The 25,341-nt window shown below is 44.2% G+C and overlaps 1 protein-coding gene and 1 long non-coding RNA gene across 2 annotated transcripts in view; both read left to right on the forward strand.

Annotated features, from left to right (window-relative positions):
• Window positions 1–359: 359 nt before the first annotated feature.
• Window positions 360–25,341, forward strand: part of SPTSSA (serine palmitoyltransferase small subunit A) — a 42,856-nt gene continuing 17,874 nt past the window's right edge. The window contains exon 1 of the mRNA XM_002717941.5: window positions 360–536. Coding sequence (XP_002717987.2) covers window positions 425–536 — 112 coding nt within the window. The 5' untranslated portion in view covers window positions 360–424. The remainder of the gene's footprint in view (window positions 537–25,341) is intronic.
• On the forward strand, window positions 5,171–23,983 carry LOC138844634 (uncharacterized). Its single transcript, XR_011380766.1, has 2 exons — window positions 5,171–20,878; window positions 21,247–23,983. It is a non-coding gene; the product is annotated as an uncharacterized lncRNA (long non-coding RNA).

The following is a 25,341-nucleotide window of genomic DNA, read 5'->3' on the forward strand; positions in this document are numbered from 1 at the left end:
TCCAATCCTGCAACCCCCCTGCCCAGAGGAATGCTCGAGGCACAGCAGGTGTTCCGCAAACATTTCTTCGGCCTGCACTACCGCGACGCAAGGCCGCAGAACCGGGACCCCAGCGGGCACCAACGGCCGGGCCCTGGCGCCCGCGCGGAGACCGTTCTCCGGGCTCGCGTGGGCGCGGCCCGGGGGGCCGCCGGGGAGGGGACCGGCAACGCGTGGCGGCGGCAGGGCCAATGAGCGCCGGCGGGCGGGGCTCGCGGCGGCGCCCGGGCGCGCGCGGGGCTGGGCGTGCCGCGGCTGACGCGCAGGGCCGGGAGGGCCAATGGGCGCGGGGTGGCGGGCGGGCGGGCCTGCAGGCCGGGGGCTGGAGGACGGCGAGCGGGCGGCGGGCCGGACAGACTGACGTGCGGCTGCATCGCGGAGGCGCATGGCGGGGATGGCGCTGGCGCGGGCCTGGAAGCAGATGTCCTGGTTCTACTACCAGTACCTGCTGGTCACGGCGCTCTACATGCTGGAGCCCTGGGAGCGCACTGTGTTCAGTATCCTGCCCGGGCGGCGGGCGCGGGGGGCCGGCGTGGGGGCGCGGGCCGCATCCTCAGGGCCCGGGGCCTGGGTCCGGGCGCGGCGGCGGCGGCGGCGGCGCTGCGGGGCACGGAGACTGCAGGTCTCGGGGCTGAGGACGGCGCTGGCGCGGTGAAGGGAGGCGAGGACCCTGGAGATCCGGGGTTGCTCGTGAAGTCACTGGACCCAAGGTAGAGGCGTCTTTATTTCTGGAGGAAATCCCCGAGGGCGATGTCTAACCGGGTGCGTCCTCGCCTCCACTGGGGCCGCGCCTGCCTTTGGTTCAGTCTCCGGTTCTGTGGGAGGCAGGGGCCGTGTTAAGTGGAGCAGATCGCTCCCGGCTTGGAAGCCTTTGACCTTTAACTGTCCCCGGTTTAGCTGGCTTTGGTCCCAAGGAGAATTCCAACCGGTTGGCCAGCTTTTTAACCACGTTGTGAATTTGTGGTCATGACACCGAAATCCAGTTTTGGAAAGCAGTCTTAAGTTATTGCACCGTTTGGGTCATCAAGATGGGTAGTTTAAAAAGTGTGTGTGTGTGTGTGTGTGTGTGTGTGTGTGTGTGTTTAATTTTCCCACGAAGTCTTTGCACCGTAGGTAGAAGCCATGCCTGAAAAGGAATTCGTGGTGAGCTGTGGATAGGGTTTGAAACTATTTGGGTGGGTAGTTAACAAATTCTTAGGAAGAACTCTTGAGTGATTACTATAAGCAAGGCAACTGTGCTAGGCACTTTGGCTGTACCTTACCTCCTCTAACTTTCACAACATTCCAGTTAATAACTCAAGGTTGTGGAGACTCCCTGAAGTCTGTGATCCCCCCCCTGCCCCGTCTCCAGTTGTTTTTATTGGCATCCTTTGATTGGCATCTTTTGAGGATATTGTTGTAGAATAAATGCTATTGATAAGATGTTACTTTTTAAAAAAAACTTCGGGTTCCAGCATGAAACAGATACTTCACACAGCCTGTTTCCCTCATCCAGGCTGTCTGCTTTCCCTTGTGGATTCCTTGGAGTAGCTTGCTTTAGAACAACTTGGTTAATGCACTGTTGCATTCCGGCGAGTGAGTGAGTGGAGGTAGTTTTGTTCCTAGTCTATCAAGTGTGTTTGTGGTTAAATAGCAGAAGGTTGTACGCAAAGCTCTTTTTTGTTCCAGCACTTTTGAGGAATTTTGGCTGCTTACAAAGCAATTTATTTATTACTCTTGGTCTTTCTTCCCAAATCTGGAATTTAAGAACCAGAATACATGTTTTGGTTTTATGCTTTGAATATAAAATCTGCCTGATTTCCTGCAGTTTTTTTTTTTTTTTTTTTTAAGCTAGAGTTTAGTCTCATTCTAGTGTCTATAGGTTAGGACTTGTGAGGTCAGGCCTTGTCAAATGTGTACTTTAATGGGTATGTGTTTGAAATTTCTCACTGGAAGCATGTAATCTTGACTCATTCAAAATCATCTTGAAGTTAATTTAAACAATGGAGGAATAAATTGAAACACTTTGAATCAGAGGTTGCATGTTGAGCCCACTTCTGGAGTCTCTGGTAGATTTTATACTTAGAAGCTTTTGTTGACATATGGATAAATGCTACAATGTCAGTCGTGTAAGAATTATTCCGTATTATGGTGCAGTAATAAGAGTCTTATAAATACCAAGGCATTTTTGAGGTTGGAGAAATAAATTATGAAGTGAAATGTAGTACCTCTATTGATTTTTGCCTTTTTTAATGTCTCACTGTCTTATGTGACCAAGTGATTAAATTTTTTTAGGTTAGTGAGAAATGCAACCACTGGTATCTGGTGCTATAGAATATTATGATTTTTAAAAAATATTTATTTATTTATTTGAAAGAGTTACACAGAGAGAGGAGAGGCAGAGAGAGAAAGAGAGGGAGGGAGGGAGGTCTTCCATCCGATGGTTCACTCCCCGGATGGCCGCAACAGCCCCAGCTGTGCTGATCAGGAACCAGGAGCTTCTTCCAGGTCTCCCACGTGGGTGCAGGGGCCCAAGGACTTGGACCATCTTCTACTGCTTTCCCAGGCCATAGCAGAGAGCTGGACAGGAAGTGGAGCAGCCGGGTCTCGAACCGGCACCCATATGAGATGCTGGTGCTTCAGGCCAGGGTGTTAACCCACTGAGCCACAGCACTGGCCCCAGAATATGATTTTTAAAAATAGATTTATTTGCTTCTTTGAAGACAGAGTTAGAAGGAGAAGCAGAGAGATCCTCCATCTGTCATTTCACTCCCCAAAAGGCTGCAATAGCCGGGCTGGACCAGTCTAAGCCAGGAGCTTCTTCCCAGTCTCTGACTTGGGTGGCAGGGCCCCAAGCACTTGGACAGTCTTCTGTTAATGTGGCTTTCAGAAAAGTCCTTTCACACAAGAGGCATTTATCAGCTGGTGCACTGTGAGCAAAAGCTATGACATCTAAAAAAACTGGAAATTAGTATTTCTACTCTTAGATTATTATCAACTGTTTAATTTATAGTATTTCACTTTGACTTCTAGTTATTTATTCATTTTTAGAAGATTTTATTTATTTATTTGAAAGGCAGAGTTATATATAAAGAGACACAGAGAGAGATCTTCCATCTCTGGTTCACTCCCCAGATGGCTGCAATGGCCTGGATGGGGCCAGGCCAAAGCCAGGAGCCTGGAATTCCACAAGCACTTGCACCATCCTCTGCTGCTTTCCCAGGTGCATTAGCAGGGAGCTCAATTGGAAGTGGAGCAGCTGGGACCTGAATCAGCTCCCTTAAGGGAAGCTGGCATCATAGTGGCTAAACCTGCTACATCACAATACCAGCACCTAGTTATTTTTTTAATTTTTATTTTTAAATTAAATAATTTTTTAAAGATTTATTTTATTTATTTGAAAGGCAGAGAGAGAGAAAGAGAGAGAATGAGAGAGAATATCTTTCCTCTGCTGGTTTACTCCCCAAATGGCTGCAATGGCCAGTGCTGAAGCCAGGAGCCAGGAGCTTTTTTCCGAGTCTCCCATGTGGGTGCAGGGGCTCAAGCACTTGTGCTGTCTTCTGCTGCTTTCCTAGGCAATTAGCAGGGAGCTGGATGGGAATAGAGCAGCTGGGACTGGAACCAATGCCCATATAGGATGCTGGCATCACAGGCAGCAGCTTTACCCCCTTTGCCATAGTGCCAGCCCCAATTTTTAAAGTGTGTCATTTATCTATCCTGTAGTTTGGAACATCAGTTTGAGATTGAGTCCTTCTTCTAACTTGGAGGAAGAACTGGATGAGAAAGTTGCTTTTTTTTTTTTTTTTTTTTTTTAAATTATTTATCCGTTTGAAAGAGTTACAGAGAGGCAGAGGCGGAGGGAGGGAGAGAGGGAGAGAGAGAGTGAGAGAGAGAGAGAAGTCTTCTATCCACTGGTTCACTTCTCAGATGGCTGCAATGGCCTGAGCTGAGCTGAAGCCAGGAGCCAGGAGCTTCTTCTGGGTCTCCCACGCAGGTGCAGGGGCCCAAGCAGAGAGCTGGATTGGAAGTGGAGCAGGCAGGACTAGATGCTGGCACTGCAGGTGGTGACTTTACCTGCTACGCCACAGCGCCAGCCCCAAAGCTCCATTTTTTTTCCCTTGACTTATCAGATGCCTAACAGTGAAGTAATTTAGATTTTATAAGTTCATTAATAATTAATAAACTTTGCCCAGAACTGTTTTTGTGGCCAGTTATGTGGCTTTAGAAAGATACATACTTTCTCTAGCTTCAAAATTACATTGAATGTAATCAGCACTGCTGGAAACCTAAAATTTGGTGTAAGAGAAATTTGCGTCTTGTCATCTCAAAATTGGTCTGAGAACAGAGGAAGGCTTTATAGTAACATTAAATTTTTTAAAGCAGAAGGCAAGTGCTATAGATGTCATTTCACTTCTATCACTCCTTTAATCATTTGAAGTTTCTGTTTTCGGGAAGACTGATAGCCTGCTGTAACTATTTCTGCACATTTTCTCAGGACATCCTTGAACATGTACATGTATGTTTAGAGATTATTTGCTTCCTTGTTTCTTCCCAATTCAAATAGGTAGACATTAGTTAAAAACAGTTCTAAGTTGATGAATGTAAGTATTTTGAACTTGATAAAGAAATTGTTACTTAAAAATAGCATTTAAAATATTTCTAGCCGGCGCCGCGGCTCACTAGGCTAATCCTCCGCCTAGCGGCGCCGGCACACCGGGTTCTAGTCCCGGTTGGGGCGCCGGATTCTGTCCCGGTTGCCCCTCTTCCAGGCCAGCTCTCTGCTGTGGCCAGGGAGTGCAGTGGAGGATGGCCCAGGTGCTTGGGCCCTGCACCCCATGGGAGACCAGGAAAAGCACCTGGCTCCTGGCTCCTGCCATCGGATCAGCGCGGTGCGCCGGCCGCAGCGCGCCAGCCGCGGCGGCCATTGGAGGGTGAACCAACGGCAAAGGAAGACCTTTCTCTCTGTCTCTGTCTCTCACTGTCCACTCTGCCTGTCAAAAAAAAAAAAAAAAAAAAAATTTCTAAGGAAATGCACCTGTTGTGTCAAGGCAGACAAGTTGTAAATAGTTCTTTTTTTTTTTTTTAATCTTTTATTTAATGAATATAAATTTCCAAAGTACGACTCATGTGTTACAATGGCTTCCCCCCCATACCGTCCCTCCCACCCACAACCCTCCCCTTTCCCACTCCCTCTCCCCTTCCATTCACATCAAGATTCATTTTCGATTATCTTAATATACAGAAGATCAGCTTAGTATACCTTAAGTATTTCAACAGTTTGCTCCCACACAGAAACATAAAGTGAAAAATAATAGATGATTTTTTTTAAATGATGATGAAATCAGATCAGACCTATTGTCATGTTTAATCCCAGTGAGAGTCAAGTTGGGAATTGATAATTTCTTTCTTTCTTTTTTTTTTTTTTTTTTTACAGAAGATCAGTTTAGTGTACATTAAGTAAAGATTTCAGTCGTTTGCACCCCCATAGAAACACAAAGTGAAATATACTGTTTGAGTACTCGTTATAGCATTAAGCCTCAGTGTACAGCACGTTAAGGACAGAGATCCTACATGAGGAGTAAGTGCACAGTGACTCCTGTTGTTGACTTTACCAATTGACACTCCTGTTTATGGCATCAGTAATCTCCCTATGCACCCGTTATGAGTTTCCAAGGCTATGGAAGCCCCTTGAGTTCTCCGACTCTTATCTTGTTTAGACACGGTCATAGTCAAAGTGGAGGTTCTCTCCTCCCTTCAGAGAAAGGCACCTCCCTCTTTGAAGACCTGTTCTTTCCACTGGGATCTCACTCACAGAGATCTTTTTGCCAGAGTGTCTTGGCTTTCCATGCCTGAAATACTCTCATGGGCTTTTCAGCCAGATCCGAGTGCCTTTAGGGCTGATTCTGAGGCCAGAGTGCTATTTAGGACATCCGCCATTCTATGAGTCTGCTGAGTATCTCACTTCCCATGTTGGATCACTCTCCCCTTTATTTATTCTATCGGTTGGTGTTAGCAGATACTAGACTTGTTTATGTGCTCCCTTTGACTCTTAGTCCTTTCATTATGATCAATTGTGAACTGAAATTGATCACTTGAAATAGTAAGATTTACAAGTAGGTTTTTAAAATTCTTCCATGCTAGGGATTGTATCCTAATTTTTCTCTTATTTTCTGATATCTCATGTGAAATGATGTATTTGTTTTTGGTTTGTCAACCAGTATTTCAACTCCATGTGCAGACGTGATTTCTGTATTACAAAGCAAAGAAGGAGAATAGCACATTTGTTAAGACAGAAGGTAACAATAGAAAAATCTTTTATGTGTTAACTAGTATTACAATGTAAACAGAAGAAGGCCTACCATAGGATCTCTGGCCCTCTCTCAGGAAGGAAAGTTTTTCATTTTCAAACGTTTTAGTATGTTTCAAAGGCCCCCTTCCTCTCCTGGCAGCCAAGGATAGGAAAGGCAAAGACTTAGTTTTGTAACCAAGACAGGTTTTGTAACCAGTGAGACACTCCCCATAGTGCCTCACTGAATAACATTGTAACCATGCCTGTTGGGGAGAGGTGGACAAGTTAAAAATAGTTACTTAAAATAATTTGAATCCTAAGAATGTTATTTTAACTTTGTTAATTGAAAAATAAAGTCTGGTGAACATGTAATCACTGTGTTAAATTTGCCATCTCTCTGCTGCTGCTTATGTTTCCATGGCATTTTATATTTCAACTTATTTTAAGCAAAATGTGGGCAGTTTTTTGGTTTATATTAAGAATTAAATTCCCCTTAAAAGACAGTTCATGTTTCATCAAAAGATGTGTTTCTTCCTTCTAAGCCACAGTGCTGAGTACACACAGAATGCTTGAGAATATTTGTCTACATATTGTCATTTTAAAGTAATTGCAGAAGTATTTGGGGGTGGGAAAAGAGACATGGTTTCAAACCACTCTTAGAGTAAGTAGCTTTGGAGCTTTGCTTTTTCTGATGAACAGAATTCAGTTCTCAAAAAAATTCAAATTTAAGGTAGTAGAAAATGCATAGATTGGATGAACTGCTTTAATTTGTCTTGGAGATGATAACAAAATTTATGTTGCTCTATTGTTTGTAAAATGTGCATGTTTGCTGAATTCTATATTCCATAAGTATTATGTCCCTTCCACATACCAGATACTAGCCTAGATACAGGGGCTATAACTTCTCATGCCACTAGATAAGTAGAACATACAAACTGTTGGATTGTTACAACTGTTATGGATAAAAATGAAACTGAAGTGGGTGGGAAGTGTTTTTCCAGTTTTAGCTGGAGTGGTCAGGAGGGTACATTTTGAAAGATTTAATCTGGGAGAGAATTTCAGAGGAATGAGCATTCCAGACAGAAGGCGCAGTGTGCAAATGCCCGTAGGCTGAGCAAGTCTGGCATGTTTCAGGAACAGCAGAGCGGCCAGTGCGGCTGGAGCCAAACGAAGAGAGGTTGTGAACAGTGCAAATGGCGGTCAGGGCCTCCTGGGCTGTTGGAGTGTGGAGTGTGGTTTGAGATGAAGGGAGGTGTTTGTACCTTTTGGATAGATTCAAGGGTTAAACTCCGTGTGCAATTCTCAAGGACATTTTAATGTTTAATAAAGTAAGACAGTCAGCCATAACAATATACAGTTGGCTCTTTGTGTCTGCGGGTTCTGCATTTGTGGATTCAACTGAGGATCAAAATACTAAAATTGTATCAATACTGAACATGCAGGAACTTTGTTCCCTGACAGTATTCCCTAAGCAGTATGCTATAGCAATGATTTTCATCATACTGGGGATTATAAATCATCTGGAGCTGATTTTTAGTATATGGCAGGATGTATGGTTATAGACCAATACTACACCATTTTATATAAGAGACTTGAACATCCACAGATTTTGGTATCTGGGAGCAGTCCTGGAATCAATCCTCCACAGATACTGGGCAACAACAGAACTGTTTTTTTCTTCATGGGATTCAAAGATATTTTCTTTTTTTTAAACTTTTTTTTTTTTTAAGATTTATTTATCTATTTAAAAGGCAGAGTTACAGAGAAGCAGAGGCAGAGGCAGAGGCAGAGAGAGAGAGAGAGTCAGTCTTCCATCCACTATTCACTCCCCAAATGGCCACAATGGCTGGAGCTGGGCTGATCCAAAGCCAGGAGCTTCTTCCACATCTCCCTCATGAATGCAGAGGCCCAAGGGCTTGGGCCATCTTCTACTACTTTCCTAGGCCATAGAAGAGAACTGGATTGGAAGTGGAGCAGCCAGGACTTGAACCAGTGCCCATATGGGATTCCAGCACTGCTGGTGGCAGCTTTACCTGCTATGCCACAGCGCTGGCCCCTGAACTTCTTATTTTAAATGAAGATTTATTTATTTGATAGGTGGAAGAGAGTCTTCCATCCACTGGTTCACTCCCTAAATGTCACAATAGCTGGAGTTGGAGCATCTGAAGCCAGGAACCAGGAGCTTCTTCTGGAACTCCCATGTGGGTTCAGGGGCCCAAGCACTTGGGCCATCCTCTGCTGTTTTCCCAGGCAATTGCAGAGAGCTGGATCAGAACAGGAGCAGCCAGAACCTGAACTGGAGCCCGTGTGGGATTCTGGCACTGCAGGCGGAGGCTTAACTTATGCTACAGCACCAGCCCTGATAATTTCATTTTGAATGGAAAAAGATACAACCTCTGAGCTGGTGCTGTGTCATAGCGGATAAAGCCGCTGCCTGTGGTGCTGGCATCCCATATGGGCACCAGTTCTAGTCCTGGCTGTTCCATTTCCAATCCAGCTCTCTGCTGTGGCCTGGGAAAGCAGTAGAAGATGGCCCAAGTACTTGGGCCCCTGAACCCTCGTGGGAGACCCAGAGGAAGCTCCTAACTCCTGGCTTCGGATTGACTCAGCTTTGGCCGTTGCAGCCATTTGGGGAGTGAACCAATGGATAGAAGACCTCTCTCTCTCTCTTCAAATAAATAATCTTCTGCTGACACCGTGGCTCACTAGGCTAATCCTCCACCTTGCGGCGCCGGCACACTGGGTTCTAGTCCCGGTCGGGGCACTGGATTCTGTCCCGGTTGCCCCTCTTCCAGGCCAGCTCTCTGCTGTGGCCAGGGAGTGCAGTGGAGGATGGCCCAGGTGCTTGGGCCCTGCACCCCATGGGAGACCAGGAGAAGTACCTGGCTCCTGCCATCGGATCAGCGTGGTGTGCCGGCTGCAGCGGCCATTGGAGGGTGAACCAACTGCAAAAGGAAGACCTTTCTCTCTGTCTCTCTCTCTCACTGTCCACTCTGCCTGTCAAAAAATAAAAAAAATTATAAAAAAAATAAATATAAGGAAGACAGATAAAACCTTTGAACAGTATTTTCTCATGTTTTATGTAGTGTCTTAAGTTCCCAAGATGGTGGAGTTAATTCTGTCCTCAAAGAAACAAGAGACCAATTTGAAGGAGAGTTAGAATGTGCACAGGTTCTCAGCTGAGTTCCTCCCAAGTAGTTTCGGCTGAGGGAACATAGAGTGCCCTGGGAATTCTGAGTGTGGTGGACTGGGAGTGTGGAGAGGACTCTGGAAGTGGATTTGAATGGTTTTAAATTTCCCTCCCAGATAGAGAAGGTGCAGACCAGCATGTAAGGGTATTGAGATGGCAAGTGTGCAAATCTGGCAGGAACCACTCTTGAAGGCACACTAGGAGGAAAGTAAAGTTGAAAATGTAGCTTGAGGCCATCTACTCCCAACCAAATACATTGGCCCTTCATGTCTAAGTGTTCTGCATCCTTGGCCTCACTGCATGTGGATCACAAAGGGTCATGGTGATGGTCTTCTTGCCCCCCGCCTGGGCCACCATGCTGACACCTGGGTCAGCAGTTTCTGTGTGTCTTTCCTGAGACACTCTGAATATGTGGTCAATATATCCTTAATTGATATTTTGATGTATATGGTTTGGTGGAATTAAAGTTTTTGGAAGCAAGAGATGTTTGAGGAATGTATTTGTTGTGCCACCTTAGCAGGTACTACTATTGATTGGCATGATTGTGTATGATTAGTGTCTCTGCCAGTATGTCATATATTTTATAAAGAGATCCAGCAAATAAAACACAGTTGCTGAAGAAAAACCCTGTATTTGGCTAGTGGGCACCTTCAGCTCATCTCTGTCCCTGTCTGGCGGAGGCTCCCCTGAACTAGTCTGTAAAGGAAATTATTTAATCCTCTGTTCACTGGAGCCTGTTACTAGACCTTTTCCTTAATGAGCTTCCTTTTTGAAGAATGTGTGTGTGTGTGTGTGTGTGTGTGTGTGTATAATCTGAGACTTTAAATAGACTTCCAATAAAAATCTGTGATTTGATAATTAGGCAGAATTCTCAATGTCAGACAAAGTTGTTTCTCAAAGTATTCTCAGTAAGTAAGCCTAATGCCTTTTAGAAAGATTTCTACCAAGATACTTTGAAACAAAATGTAATTTCAGAATAACCTTGAAATAGCCTGAACATTTTGCACTACCTTCAAACTTATGTAGGAAAAGAACTCAGCAATCTTTAATCTTTCATCTGCATTTTCTGCTATTCCCTTTGACCTTCCCGTTGTAGAAATGAATGCAGGTTTCCATTACCACGGAGGGAAGTGGGAGAAATTGAGGCAGGGATAATTGTAACTGACAAATTCATAGATTGCAATCCTCCAGCCCAGTGGCCTTCAGACTTTGTGTACTCCCTGAGAGAAAGAGCAGCATGGTCTATGCAACCTTATGCTCATTTAGATTGATTGATATGTGAGTCTCTCAAAGTAAATTTAGATGGTTACAAAGGATTGAACTTCATGCTTTTTAGAATATACTTTAGTATGGTATATGTTTGTTGAAACTTAAAATTATGATTTTTTTTCTCATACAATCATGTTCATCTTATAACCTGACTGGCAAAGCCAATCTTCATTGTGAAGCCAAACAGGTAAAATCAGCCTGGATTGCTATCAGAAAAGGCTCAGTGCCATTTTTCTATTAAAAAATATAATGTAAATACCTTTATTCCTGTCTTAATTCATTAGATGGATAGATGGATGAGGCTTGGTACTGTGCCAGAAGTTTGTTACCTGAATGAATTAAAGTATAACCCGAGTTAGTTATTATCCCTTTGTGTGGTATCCCAGAAGTTATTTTATACCCTAGAGAAATGCAAACTTGTAAGATTCAGGAAGTCACGTGGGAGACGAGATGGTCTGTGGGGGATGGGAAGGAGAACTAGCAGACCACATTCTTCATCTGGCTCAGCTTTAGAGAGTGCACAGTGGAGGCAGAGGATCTGTGAATGGCGTATCCTTAGACCATCCGGATCTCCCACAAAGCCCTCTTTACCTTCAGGACTCCTGCGTCCTAGTTTGCAGAGAGCTGCTCTCACTTGGTTTACACTGCCTTTATGGTTGGCTACATGAGAGTGTTAGAATACTCCTTATCTGTCCTCCTTGGAATATATAAATAAATAAATAAATAAATAAAATTCAGTAGCTTCCAGGAAAGGAAGAAGATACTGAAAACCATGCTTCCCAGGCACTGGGTCTGTACCAGGACAGGCAGGGAAAGGCATGGGTGGTTCGTGGCAGAAGAGGTCACACCACACATCAGTATTCTGCAGTGTTCCAGTGTGTGATACGGTGATGAGTCAGTACGGATGACCCTGGGTGTGTCTTTGTTGCTTCATTTGCTTAAACATTTTGATTCTTCCAGGCTTTGAGTATTGTAACTCACTCACTCACTTAGCTAAGCTAAGCTACATTCTTTTGATTTCTCATAAGAACAAGCCCCATATGCTCAAATTTAATAATTAAAACTATGTGTTCCAGAAGATCTACTTGATAGAGTGTATATACTTTTCATAAATTGGAATGCTTCAAAAATAGTAGTTATGGGATAGTAGAAAGTGAATGTTTATGATCAATATGAGAAGTAGAAGTTTTACTCTTTTTTAGAAATATATTTATTTATTTGAAAGGCAGAGATACAAGGAGAAAGAGATCTTCCATCCACTGGTTCACTCCTTGAATGGCTGCAATGGCTGGTGCTGGGCCAGGCTGAAGCCAGGAGCTTCATGTGAGTCTCTCATGTGGGTGCAGGGGCCCAAGCACTTGGGCCATTTTCCACTGCTTTTTCTGGTGTACTAGCAGGGAGCTAGATTGGAAGTGGAGCAACCGGGACTCAAACTGGCACCCATAGGGGATGCTGACACTAAAGGAGGAGGCTTAACTTTCTATGCCATGGTGCTGGCCCCAGAAGTTTTACTAGTACAAGAATTTTGACCAACTGTGTTGAAAATTTCCAGAATAATAGGGCTTATGGGGAAATAGTATGGAGGCAGACTGCTTAAAACTGATGCAACTTAATATGCAAGCACTAATAAAAACAGTAATTGGCATCTTGAGGCATGATTGGTACAACCTAGGTAGGCAGCTCTGCATGGCTGGAAGCTGCTCCAGGGGACATTAGCAATGCATGGACAAAGTGAATGGCTGTGCTGGCGGTAGGAGTTGATGTAATGCAGATAGCCAGAAGCTGAGAGCTCTGCCAGACTGGAGGTGTGCCTCTCTGGAAAAGGAGCTGGGGTGCACATGCTCATTTCTCATTTTAAAATAGAACCAAAAGAACTTCTGCCTATGCAGTGGCTGAGCTGAGAGATGTCTCCTGCTGAAGATTAAATTATTTTTTCACAAATCTGTCTCCCCTCATTGATGTAAAATCCTATATGAAACAAATAGCTCGTACCCTGTTTTGTCATATGTGAACTAACTGATGTTCCAGAAATGTGTGGGAGCAGAACAGATTATATTTGGGAGCACATTGTCCCCCCTTGACACCAGGACTTCAACTTTTCGTGAAGGTAATAGACACTGATGAACAGCGCTGCACATCCATTCATAACTGTGGGGTCTTGAATCCTAGCTGCAAACCATTTCCAGGATTTCAGTTCCGACTGAAAAACTTCACAATTATTTCTGATTTCAGCAATGTGCTTTATTTTTATTGTATTCTTTAACATTTTTTAATTTATTTGAGGAAAGAGTATGAGAGAGTGAGCAAGAGAGAGAGAGCACGAAAACACTCCTGTCTGCTGGTTCAACCCCAAATTCCCACAGTGGCACTAGCTGGGCCAAAACTGGGAGCCAGGAATTTAATCCTGGTCTCCCATGTGTAGTTGAGCCATTACTACCAGGTTCTGCATTAGCAAGAACCTAGAATAAGGAACACAACTGGGCATTAAACCCAGGGACTCTGATATGGGATGTGGGCATCTAAACCAGAGTATTAACCACCAGGCCAAATGCCCAAACTGTTTATTTTTTTAAAAATGTATTTATTTGACAGGCAAAGTGAGAGAGAGAGAGACAGAGACAGAGACAGAGACAGAAACAGATCATCTGTCTGCTGGGCCACAACAGCCAGGGTTGAGACAGGCTGGGACCAGAGCCCAGAACTCCATCCAGATCTCCCTGTGGGTGGCAAAGACCTAGGTACCTGGGCCTTCATGTGCCCCATTTGTAAGTGCATTTGCAAGAACCTGGGTCACAAGTGGAGTGGCTGGGACTCCAGACAGCACTCTGATATGGGATGTGGATGTCTCAAGTGGTGGCTTAAATCCTTGCACCACAAAGCCCACCCCAAGATTTTAGAGTTTGCCATGAAGTTAGTTTTTTTTTTTTTTAAGGTTTATTTATTTACTTGAAAGGCAGAATTACAGAGAGAGAGAGAGAGAGAGAGAGAGAGAGGAATTCCATCTCCTGTTTCACTCCAAATGGCCAAAATGGTTGGAGCTGGGCTGATCCAAAGCCAGGAGCCAGAAGCTTCTTCCAGGTTACCCATGTGGGTGCAGGGGCCCAAGCACTTGGGCCATCTTCTACTGCTTTCCCAGACCATAGCAGAGAGCTGGATCAGAAGTGGAGCAGCCGGGACTTGAACCAGTGCCCATATGGGATGCTGCCACCAAAAGTGATGGTCTTACCTGCTATACCACAGCACCAGCCCCTGAAAGTTATAGTTTTCTTTTTTTTATATATATATTTTTATTTTGTTTATTTTATTTTTTTTTGACAGGCAGAGTGGACAGTGAGAGAGAGAGACAGAGAGAAAGGTCTTCCTTTGCCGTTGGTTCACCCTCCAATGGCCACCGCAGCCGGCGCTCTGGGGCCGGCGCACCGCGCTGATCCGATGGCAGGAGCCAGGTACTTCTCCTGGTCTCCCATGGGGTGCAGGGCCCAAGCACCTGGGCCATCCTCCACTGCACTCCCTGGCCACAGCAGAGAGCTGGCCTGGAAGAGGGGCAACCGGGACAGAATCTGGCGCCCCGACCGGGACTAGAACCCAATGTGCCGGCGCCGCTAGGCGGAGGATTAGCCTAGTGAGCCGCGGCGCCTGCCTGAAAGTTATAGTTTTCTAAAAACAAATTTCCTTACCTAAGTATGTGTAATTGGCACACTGCAGAGAGCTCAGACATTGGATTTTGCTTGCTAAACAGTAACTTCTGATGCTCATGTGATACCCTGTGAAATGACTCAACAGTATCAGATTATTTAACTGTGACATTATCAGTATCCACTTGCTTTAATTTAAGGCAACTCGAAAAGTATCAAGAGATAGCTGATATATGAAGAAAATAAACTTTCTTGACATTTCTAATGGTGATAGTCTCCAGTTTTTAAGTCAAGGGGAAAATACAACTATGGTAATAAAAATTTCTTGGGTCAGCCCTATGGTGTTGTAGACTAAGCCTCTACCTGTGGTGCCGGAATCTCATATGTTTGGTGGTTCAAGTCCCTGCTGCTCCTCTTCTGATCTATCTCTCTGCTATGGCCTGAGAAAGCAGTGGAGGATGGCCCAAGTGCTTGGGCCCCTGTGTGCCCTTGGGGGACCCAGAAGAAGCTTCTGGCTTCATATTGGCTCAGCTTTGGCCGTTATTGCCATCTGGGAAGTGAACCAGGGGATAGAGGACCTTTCTCTCTCTCCTCTGTAACTCTACCTCTCAAATAAATAAATAAAATCTTAAAAAAAAAATTTCTGTTCAGAGCTTCAATCATGAGCCAGCAACTGCTTTCACTTTGAGCTTTGATTGCTTTTCAGTGAATAGCCTCTGAAAGATTTTGTCAAATGCTGTTTTCTTTTTTGGTAATGTTCCTTTAAATAAACTAGACTTATTAAAACTTTTTGAGTATTTTTAAGGATGAATAGAATTTTATTTGTTGATTTTTAAAAAAAGACTTAAAAATTTATTTGAAAGACACACACACACCCAGAGCGAGAGAGCGAGAGCGAGAGCGAGAGAGATATCTTCTATCCACTGGTTCACTCCCCAAATGGCTGCAATAGCGAGGGCTAGGCAGGACTGATGCCAGGAGCCAGGAGCCTCTTCCAGGTCTCCCACATGGGTGCAGGGGCCCAAACACTTGGGCTGTCTTCCACTGCTTTGCCAGGTGCACTGGGGAGCTGGATTGGAAGTGGAGCAGCTGGGTCTTGAACTCGTGCCCATATAGGATGCCAGCATTGCTGGTGGAAGCTTTACATTCTATGCCAGAACTCTGGCCCCATGAGTAGCATTATAGAATTGATTTTATGAAAGGAAGCTGAAAAATATGAGATTGGATTGCTTTGAATGTCATTTTAGCTTTGCAAGTAACTGGTATGGAGACGTGAAGCATTGAACAGTGAGGAAGTTTAAGTTATATCCCCTGGAACAGAGGTTCCTGGCTTCTTCTTAGAGGCTCCAGTTTTTTTTTTTTTTTATATCTTTTTATTTATTTATTTGAAAGTCAGAGTTACACAGAGAGAGGAGAGGCAGAGAGAGAGAGAGAGAGGTCTTCCATCCGATGGTTCACTCCCCAGATGGCCGCAACGGCCGGAGCTGCGCCGATCTGAAGCCAGGAGCCAGGAGCTTCCTCCAGGTCTCCCACATGGGTTCAGGGGCCCAAGCACTTGGGCCATCTTCTACTGCTATCCCAGGCCTTAGCAGAGAACTGGATGGGAAGTGGAACAGCCGGGACTAGAACTGGAGCCCATATGGGAGGCCGGCGCTTCAAGCCAGGGCATTAACCCGCTGCACCACAGCGCTGGCCCCGAGGCTCCAGTTGACCCTTGACCAACGTGGGTTTGAACTGTGCAGGTCTGCTTTATAGGAATGAGTCTTTGGAGATTTGTGACAATTTGAAAAACAAACAAACAAAACCTCACAATGAACCATGTAGCCTAGAATCACACACAAAAAAAGTAAGAAAAATGTATATCATGATAGTCTATCATTTACTAGTACATGATATACACAACTATTATATAAAATTTGTAATAGCCAAAATGAACACAAACACAGATTGTACACGGAGACCACTTGAGTAGACGGAAATGGAAAATCATAACTGTCTAAAATTAACTTGAGCACACATTCTGCTACCACAGTAATTCTGTTGCCACCTCCTTTTGGGGTTGCAGTGAGCTCAAGGGTTGTGAGTCTCCATGATGTCAATCATCTCCACCAAGCAGGTGTCTCCTGTAAATTGTATGTCACTGTAATAAAAGATCTTTTGAGGCTCTGCTGTATTTTCACTGTATAAAGTAATCCTCAAAAATGTGTTGTTCGATTGTGTGTTTGATGACTATGGCTTCTGGTCAACAGCAGACTGATTTGCTACATTTTGGGGAATCAAAAGTTACATGGGGATTTTTTGGCTGTACAGGAGTTAGTGCCCCTAACCCTTGTGTTGTTCAAGGGTCAACTGTACTTTGGAGTTTCCCGAAGACTTGTGAATTGGTTACTCAGGTGGCTGGTGAAGTGCAGAGGAGCTGCTGGGCAGGAAATGTTTGCTGCTATGGTCTTGTTTCTGAGGCAGTCTTCAAAGCATTTCCTCTGTTACAGGGATTTTTTTTTTTTTTTAAGTGGCTGGGATAGGGACAGAGATTGGGAATGGTGTCTATGGGGGAAAAGACAAAACACTTTCTTTTTATCTAGCTTGAAACTTATCAGCTCATGATTTGTTGGGAAACAGCAAACAAAACAAAGATCCCTGAGTGTATGGTTTCACCATCTGTTTGCTTTTACAGCCATTGAGCCCATAAAATATTTATGCTATGTCCTGGCTATAAACAACTTCTCATTGTTCATTCAGCCTTTGAACAAATGTTTATCTTCAGTGCCTGCACACATCCTGGCACATTATCTGCTCAGTTCTGGGATGATTTATGAAATACCTGCTTTATCAAACAGTGTGCTGCAGCTGGATACAAAGACGCTTGCTCACAAGTACTTAAAATTCCATGGTGGAGACAGGTCACACGCAGAACAGTCCATTTTTTTTTTTTAAACCTTATTTACTTGAAGAGTGGAGAGACTGAGAGAGAGAGAAAAGGGCAGATAGATAGATGCCTCACATCTACTGGTTCACTCCCCAGATACCCCCAGCAGCTGGGCTGGGCCAGGAACTCCATCTGGTTCTCCCATATGGGTAGCAGTGACCCAAGTATTTGGACCGTCAACTGCTGCTTTGCTGGGTGCATTAGCAGGGAGCTAGATCTCCAGTGGAGCAACTGGTCCTTGAATTGCCACACTGATATGGGATGCTGGCATTGGAGAGATGTGGTTTAACCTGCTGTGCCACAATACCCCACCCAGAACAGTTTTTTTAGTTTTGAGGTTTTTTTGATTACAGTCAACATGGAGCTCCCTCTAGAATATAGGTCTGATTAATTTGTATCCAGCTGCCCATACTTAATCAACATTAAGCATTGAGTAAGAAAATAGATTATTACTTTGCATTTTACTTCCCAATAGATGTGAATTGCATAATACTGATTGATTTTTTAAAACATTTTTCTTTGTATGTTTATGTGTGTCTCTAATACCAGCAGGGTACTTCATAAAATTCATGGGAAATGGAAATAAAACATATTTTTTGGTACAAAAATTTTTGAATCTGTGTAGTTTTTTTGGTAATACATATTTTCCATGACCTTTTTGGAGATCCCTTATATGTATGATTTCAAAATTTTTTGCCCCAAAATGAGCTTATCCTTTAATTCCATTTTCCCCTTGAACTGTTTGAAGTGCCCACGTAGAGGATTGCTTTGAGGATGACTGAGAGGCGCTACCTAAATGCCCTCTCCAAACAAATGGGACCCAAAAATCTCATGGTATGAAGAAACTCGGGCCCAAAGAAGTTGTAACATCCCAGGATTACATTACGAATTAAAAACAAATTAGTAGCCTGCCAGGTAATCTTGGGCGATTCCCAAACATAGGTCTGACTCAGAGTGTTAAATGCACAAACCCTCAAAGAATAGTTTTAATAAGGATTATATTACCATCTGTTGCAAAACAGACTTGATTCCAAATTTTCATGTCAATCTTGAAAGATAGGTGATTTGTGCCCATATTTTATAGATAAGGAGACTGGTGATCTGAGAGTTTCTGACACAGAGGGATGGTAGAGTTGATGACTCAAACCTAAGTCTCCAATTCTGATCCGTGCTGTTTCTAGCGCCCAATCCTTGTGTGTCAAAGACACTTTAAACCTGGAGAGATGTGATACAGGATGAGATGGATTGAGAATTCCTCTTAAGGATGAGGTAGCAAATGGTAACTGCAAACTCTAAGATGTAAATGTAGTTCTGTGAGAGTGCTTCTAGGGAGATAAAGATTGTATATTTTTGGGCCGGCGCTGTGGCATAGCAGATAAAGCTGCTGCCTGCAGGGCCAGCATCCCATATGGGCGCTGGTTTGAGTCTTGGCTGCTCCACTTCCAATTCAGCTCTCTGCTTTAGCCTGGGAAAAGCAGTAGAATATAGCTCAAGTGCTTGGGCCCCTGCTCCCATGTGGGAGACCCAGATGAGGCTCTGGGCTCTTGGCTTCAGATCTACCCAGCTCTGGCTGTTGAGGGCATTTGGGGAATGAATCAGCAGATGGAAGACCTCTCTGTCTCTCTCTGCCTCAGCCTCTCTGTAACTCTGTCTTTCAAGTAAATAAATGAATCTTAAAAAAAAAAAAAAAAAAAAGATTGCGTATTTCCCTCAGCCTTGGAACTCTTAAATGCCCAGGAATTTCAGTTAGAAATCACCTCTTCATGGAAAGCCAAGGCACTGTGGCAAAAAATGGCCTACATGAAAGATCTCTGTGAGTGAGATCCTGGTGGAAAGAATGGGCCATCAAAGGAGGAGGTACCTTTCTCTGAAGGGAGGAGAGAACTTCTACTTTGCTTATGGCCTTGTCTAAATTATGATGGAGTTTGTGGGCTCAAAAGGCTTCCATAGCCTTGGCAGTTCATGACAAGAGCCTTGGGTGATTAGTGATATCATAAATAAGAGTGTTAATTGTTAAATCAATGACAGGAGTCACTGTGCACTTGCTCCCCGTGTAGGACCTCTGTCCTTAATGTGTTGTACTATGTGAATTAATGGTGAAACTAGTCTTCAAACAGTACTTTATACTTTGTGTGTCTGTGTGGGTGCAAACTATTAAAAGCTTTACTTAGTATAGAGTTCATCTTTTGTATATAAAGGTAATTAAAAATGAATCTTAAGAAAGGGATGGGAGAGGGAGTAGGAGGTGGGACAGGAGTGAAGGTGGGAAAGTGGATATGGGGGGAAAAACCACTATATTCCAAAAGCTGCACCTATGAAATTTATATTTGTTAAATAATAAAAGCTTTCTAAAAAAAAAAAAAAAAAAAAAAAAAAAGAAATCACCTCTTTACATGGTGCCAAGTGCTACCCCAGGGAGTTTTCAACTCAGTGCATTGGAGCTTTTTCAACTTCATGGATGAAATTGTATTAGTTGAATTTTCAGAAAGCTTCTTTTAAAAAAGTGCCTCCTTTTTGTATTTTCTTCAAGGGAGCCGTTCAACCTAGTAGAAGTTTCTCACTGCTCAGTTGTCTGCTTGTTCACTCAGTGGGCTTAGTGTGTAGTTAAATCAGCCTTAATATTTTCTATGCTTTAGAAGTTTAGGATGGCCGGCGCCGTGGCTCAGTAGGCTAATCCTCCGCCTTGCGGTGCCGGCATACCGAGTTCTAGTCCCGGTCGGGGCACCGGATTCTGTCCCGGTTGCCCCTCTTCCAGGCCAGCTCTCTGCTGTGGCCAGGGAGTGCAGTGGAGGATGGCCCAAGTGCTTGGGCCCTGCACCCCATGGGAGACCAGGAGAAGCACCTGGCTCCTGCCATTGGATCAGCGCGGTGTGCTGGCTGCGGCGGCCATTGGAGGGTGAACCAACGGCAAAAGGAAGACCTTTCTCTCTGTCTCTCTCTCACTGACCACTCTGCCTGTAAAAAAAAAAAAAAAAAATTTAGGAAACATTTCTGGACTGTTTTAATTTTAATGTATAGAAAACTTGCTTTTTATCATAATTCTGGAAATAAGGGACAGGGGGTCAGAGTACAGAGGCATTTCTGGGTGGAGACATGGGGTAAAAGCTAACTCAGGGTGAAGTGTTAGGTTACAGTTGTTATTTTGTTTTCTTTTTAGAAGTTTATACTTGTAAGTTGGGATTTGCACCTAGGTCCAAGTTATTTTTGTAATTTTCTGCATAATTTGCTGGAATTGACATTTATTTTATTCCTGAGAGAAGATTTTCTATTTTTTTTAAGAATGTTCTTTTTAAAAAATTTTTCAGAAATTTTATTTGAAAGGTAGGGTGACAGAGAGAGGGAGAGACATAGAAAGATCCTCTGTCCATTGGTTCACTCCCTAAATGGTGGCAACAGTTGGAAGCTGGGCCACGCTGAAGCCAGGAGCCAAGAACTCCACCTGGGTCTCCCATGGGGGTGGCAGGGATGCAAGTACTCGAGTCTCATCTGCTGCTTCCCAGGTACATCATCAGGGAGCTGGATCAAAAGTGGAGTAGCTGGATTGGGAGCAGGCTTTTTTTTTTTTTTTTTTTTTTTTTTTTTTAATTTTTGACAGGCAGAGTGGACAGTGAGAGAGAGACAGAGAGAAAGGTCTTCCTTTGCCGTTGGTTCACCCTCCAATGGCCGCCGCTGCAGCCGGCGCACCGCGCTGATCCGATGGCAGGAGCCAGGATCCAGGTGCTTTTCCTGGTCTCCCATGGGGTGCAGGGCCCAAGCACCTGGGCCATCCTCCACTGCACTCCCTGGCCATAGCAGAGAGCTGGCCTGGAAGAGGGGCAACCGGGACAGAATCCGGCGCCCCAACCGGGACTAGAACCCGGTGTGCCGGCGCCGCAAGGTGGAGGATTAGCCTATTGAGCCACGGCGCCGGCGGGAGCAGGCTTTCTTATACAGGATGTGGGTGTCACAAGTGGTGGCCCCAAAGCTTTCTACTTATTCCTGGTAATGAATTAGGTACAGATATACTTAAATTTTGTAAAGGAGGCTCCTTCACACCAAACAATTTCTAGTCCAGGGTTATGTGCAGTTTTGTAAGGAATACAAAATTAATGCATTTCTTAAATACATACAGTTCTAATTTATGAAGAAAATAATTTATGTGTACAAAAAAGAGCTAAAATGAAAAATGTAATGAATGTGCTGGGCTACCAAGCAGCTGAAGAAAAACACTGCAAATGGACCTGAAGCCTCCTTTGTTCCTCTTCTCGGCTGCTTCTCCCTCTCCCCATTCTGCTCCACCAAGTAACTACGGTCCTGAATTTACTGTGTAGTTCCCACTAGTTTTGCTTTGTATGTATGCATCCAAACACAATGCCATGAACAGTCTTGGAACTCTAGTATTCTGTATTTTAACCAAAAACCTTTTCAAGTTTTGATAAGTTCTTGTTTCACTTAGAAAAAAAATCATGATTTTATATCCATACACAAAATCCCAAAGCTTGAAAGTTTAGTTGTTCACACAATAGAACTTAAGTTTCAGATTTTTTAAAAAAGATTTATTTATTTATTTGAAAGTCAGAGTTACACAGAGAGAGAAGAAGCAGAGAGAGAGGTCTTCCATCCACTGGTTCACTCCCCAATTGGCTGCAATGACTGGAGTTGCACCGATCTGAAGCCAGGAGCTTCCTCAGGGTCTCCCATATGAATGCAAGGTCCCAAGGACTTGGACCGTCTTCTACTGCTTTCCCAGGCCATAGCAGAGAGCTGGATTGGAAGAAGAGCAGCCGGGACTTGAACCAGCACCCATATGGGATGTAGGCACAGCAGGTGGCGGCTTTACCCGCTATGCCACAGCACCAGCCCCAAGTTTCAGATTCTGACAGTAGCCTCTGTTAAGCTAATATATGCATGCTCTTTCACTGATATATTCTACATAATAAATTGAAAAATTATAGTGTCATAAAGGCTATAGAACATAGTTACTCAAATAACTGCAGTTACAGTGATCACTCCTCTCCTGAGTTGAACTTGAGCTAATGACATGAAGCTTATTACTATATCATTTTTATTTGCTTGGAATATATATAAAATTTTATGTAAAAGCCATGAAAAACCAAGAAGTGTTCTTCAGTGCAATATTGCGTGGTTTTGAAAATGACACTGACTTGTTTTTCTCTTTTGTTGTCCTTATCAAGTTTGTCTGTCACAATGATTTATGGAATACATAGAAAGTAATACAGTAAAGCTGGAATCAAATGAAATGTTTATTAATTAATTAATTTGAAAGAGAAATCTTACACCCACTGGTTCACTCCCCATATGGTTGCAATGGCTGAGACTGGGCCAGGCTGAAGCTGGGAGCCAGGAGCTCCATCCAGCTCTCCTACATGGGTGGCAAGCATCTTCCACTGCTTTCCCAGGTGCATTATCAGGGAGAAGGATTGGAAATGGAGCAGCTGGGACTCAGATTGGTACTCATAAGGGATGATGGCGTCACAGGTGACAGAACACTGGCTCTGAAGGTTTTTTCGAGGAAGTTCTCTCTATTCAGCAAATATCTATTGAACATATGCTGTGTCAGATGCTGGAGGTATAAAAATAATCAGACATTGTTCCCATGTTCAAGGAGTTGATCATGTGGGTGAGATAAATAAGTCCACACAAAGGTCAGGTCAGGTCACAAGCATCATCTTCCGTGAATGAAGAGCTCTGTGAGTGTGAGGGGGTAATTATTTCTGCTGGGAGGTTGGAGTCAGATGGGAGAGAATGAGTGCTAGGAAGGCCTCAGACAAGAGGAGGTAGGTAACAAAACTCTAAGAATTACTAGGTTTTCTAGGGGAATAGGACTTTTCATGTATAGGGCCATGTTACCATATAGTGGTTAAGAACCTAGATGGTGGAGTTCAGCTGTCTCGGTCTGGGACTGGCTCCATTTGCATCCTTACTCTGACATTGAGGATGCTCCTTGAACCTGATTAAGTGTTTCATTAATGCAGTGCCAGGCACATTATTAGGCTTTCATAAAAGGAAAGCCAACGGTCCTTATTGTTCTACGTCACATTGCATTAAACTATGCAGAGCCAGAGCGGGGCGAATGTCTAGAATGCTTTCTGAGACTTGGGCAGCACGCCTGCAGGCAGGATGTGCATCTACTGGGGGGATGGTTTGGAGTGTTGGGAAGTAGACAGTAGGTGAGTGGGTCCCACTTGGATCTGCCCTTTAGCTGACGTACCTGTCACTCGGCGCTGTGACCGCTGTCTGCTAATGCCTCCTCCAGAGCACTATTGCTCCCTGGCAAGGCATCTCTTACCCCATCCTGCAGCCAATTATTGATTGATAAGGGGATTCAGAAGGCCAGACCCCTTGTTTAAAAGCAGTGCCAACGGTGTGGAGCCAAGAAGCTTATTTCCCCTGCCCTGTTCTACTCATCCCCGCTCCATCTCCTAAAACTCCCTCAGGAAATAACGTGTACAAGAAACCTTGTCCCAGTCTCAATTCCTATCCACTTCTGTGGCCCCTGAGCTAAAACAGGTCTTGGAGCTGGATTGGAAAGATCTTTGGATGCTGGTCTTGGGATTCTAAGTGCTATCCTGTAGGCTTTGGAAAGCCTAATGTGTCCAAAAAGGGTCACAGTAGTCAAAAATAGCAGGGAAGTGGCTTTTACATGCTCTAAATAAGGAATGATAAATGCCCCAATCATTTGTCATTGATTAGGGTGGAAGAGATGAGACAAAGAGTTATTGTAGGAGCTGGGAAAGAACTGGGAAGTCTTAGATAATCACAGCCTGGGGAGAAGGAAATAAAGAAGCTTCCAGACTGGTTGACTAGGCAATTAAGCATCCAAAGAATACTTTGTTAAGAAGAGGTAAAGTTAATGAGTTCAGTTTTGGCTTTGTTGTGGGTTTCTTGTGGAATATCATAGGTGGAAATGTTCAGTAAGTAGTAGGGAATATCCATCTGCAGGTACACTTATTTTTTTTTTTTTTTTTTTTTTTTACAGAGTGGACAGTGAGAGAGAGAGACAGAGAGAGAAAGGTTTTCCTTTGCCGTTGGTTCACCCTCCAATGGCCGCCGCTGCAGCCGGCGCACCGCGCTGATCCGATGGCAGGAGCCAGGATCCAGGTGCTTTTCCTGGTCTCCCATGGGGTGCAGGGCCCAAGCACCTGGGCTATCCTCCACTGCACTCCCTGGCCATAGCAGAGAGCTGGCCTGGAAGAGGGGCAACCGGGACAGAATCCGGCGCCCCAACCGGGACTAGAACCTGGTGTGCCGGCGCCGCAGGTGGAGGATTAGCCTATTGAGCCACGGCGCCGGCCCTATTTTTTTAAAAATTGATTTTATTTATTTGGAAGCCAGAGTGACAGAGACAAAGAGAAATGGATCTTCTGTCCACTGGTTCACTTCTGAAATGACCACAATGGCTGGGGCAAGCCAGGACAAAGCTAGGAGTCTAGATCTCCATCCGGGTCTCCCATGTGGATGGCAGGGGCCCAAGCATTTGGGCCATCTTTTGCTGCTTTCCCAAGTGCATTAGCAGGGAGCTAAATTGGAAGTAGAGCAGCTGGGGCTTGAACTGGCACTCATATGGGATGCTGGCATTGCAGGTGGAGGCTTAACCCACTGTGCTACAATGCTGGCCCAGTACAGATAAATATTTAAAATGTAAATTTAAAAAATGAGTAAGGGGGATTTTGCACCCGTGTTTGCCAAATGAGGTGAATGAATTTAGAGTTTGAATGAGACCCGCCTTAGTTTTACTTTCTTAAAGAAAGCTTCCTGCATGGCCCTTGACAAGCCTCTGAGTAGAAATAACCGTAATAAACATTTCATAGGAAACTATAAGCATAAAGCAAGATAATGGTATGTGAAAGAGATTTGCCACCTGAACTGTTGTACAAATATTGGTAGCACATTGTTTATTTAAGCCCTATCTTCTCGTAAAAGAATGTAAGATTATAGGAATAGTAGTATGTAGAGCTGAATGGCATGAGAGAGAGAGAGAGGGAGAGGGAGAGGGTGAGGGAGAGAGAGGGAG

The sequence above is a fragment of the Oryctolagus cuniculus genome, chromosome 12 (genome assembly GCF_964237555.1).
Source record: "Oryctolagus cuniculus chromosome 12, mOryCun1.1, whole genome shotgun sequence".
In the NCBI taxonomy this organism is placed as follows: domain Eukaryota; kingdom Metazoa; phylum Chordata; class Mammalia; order Lagomorpha; family Leporidae; genus Oryctolagus; species Oryctolagus cuniculus.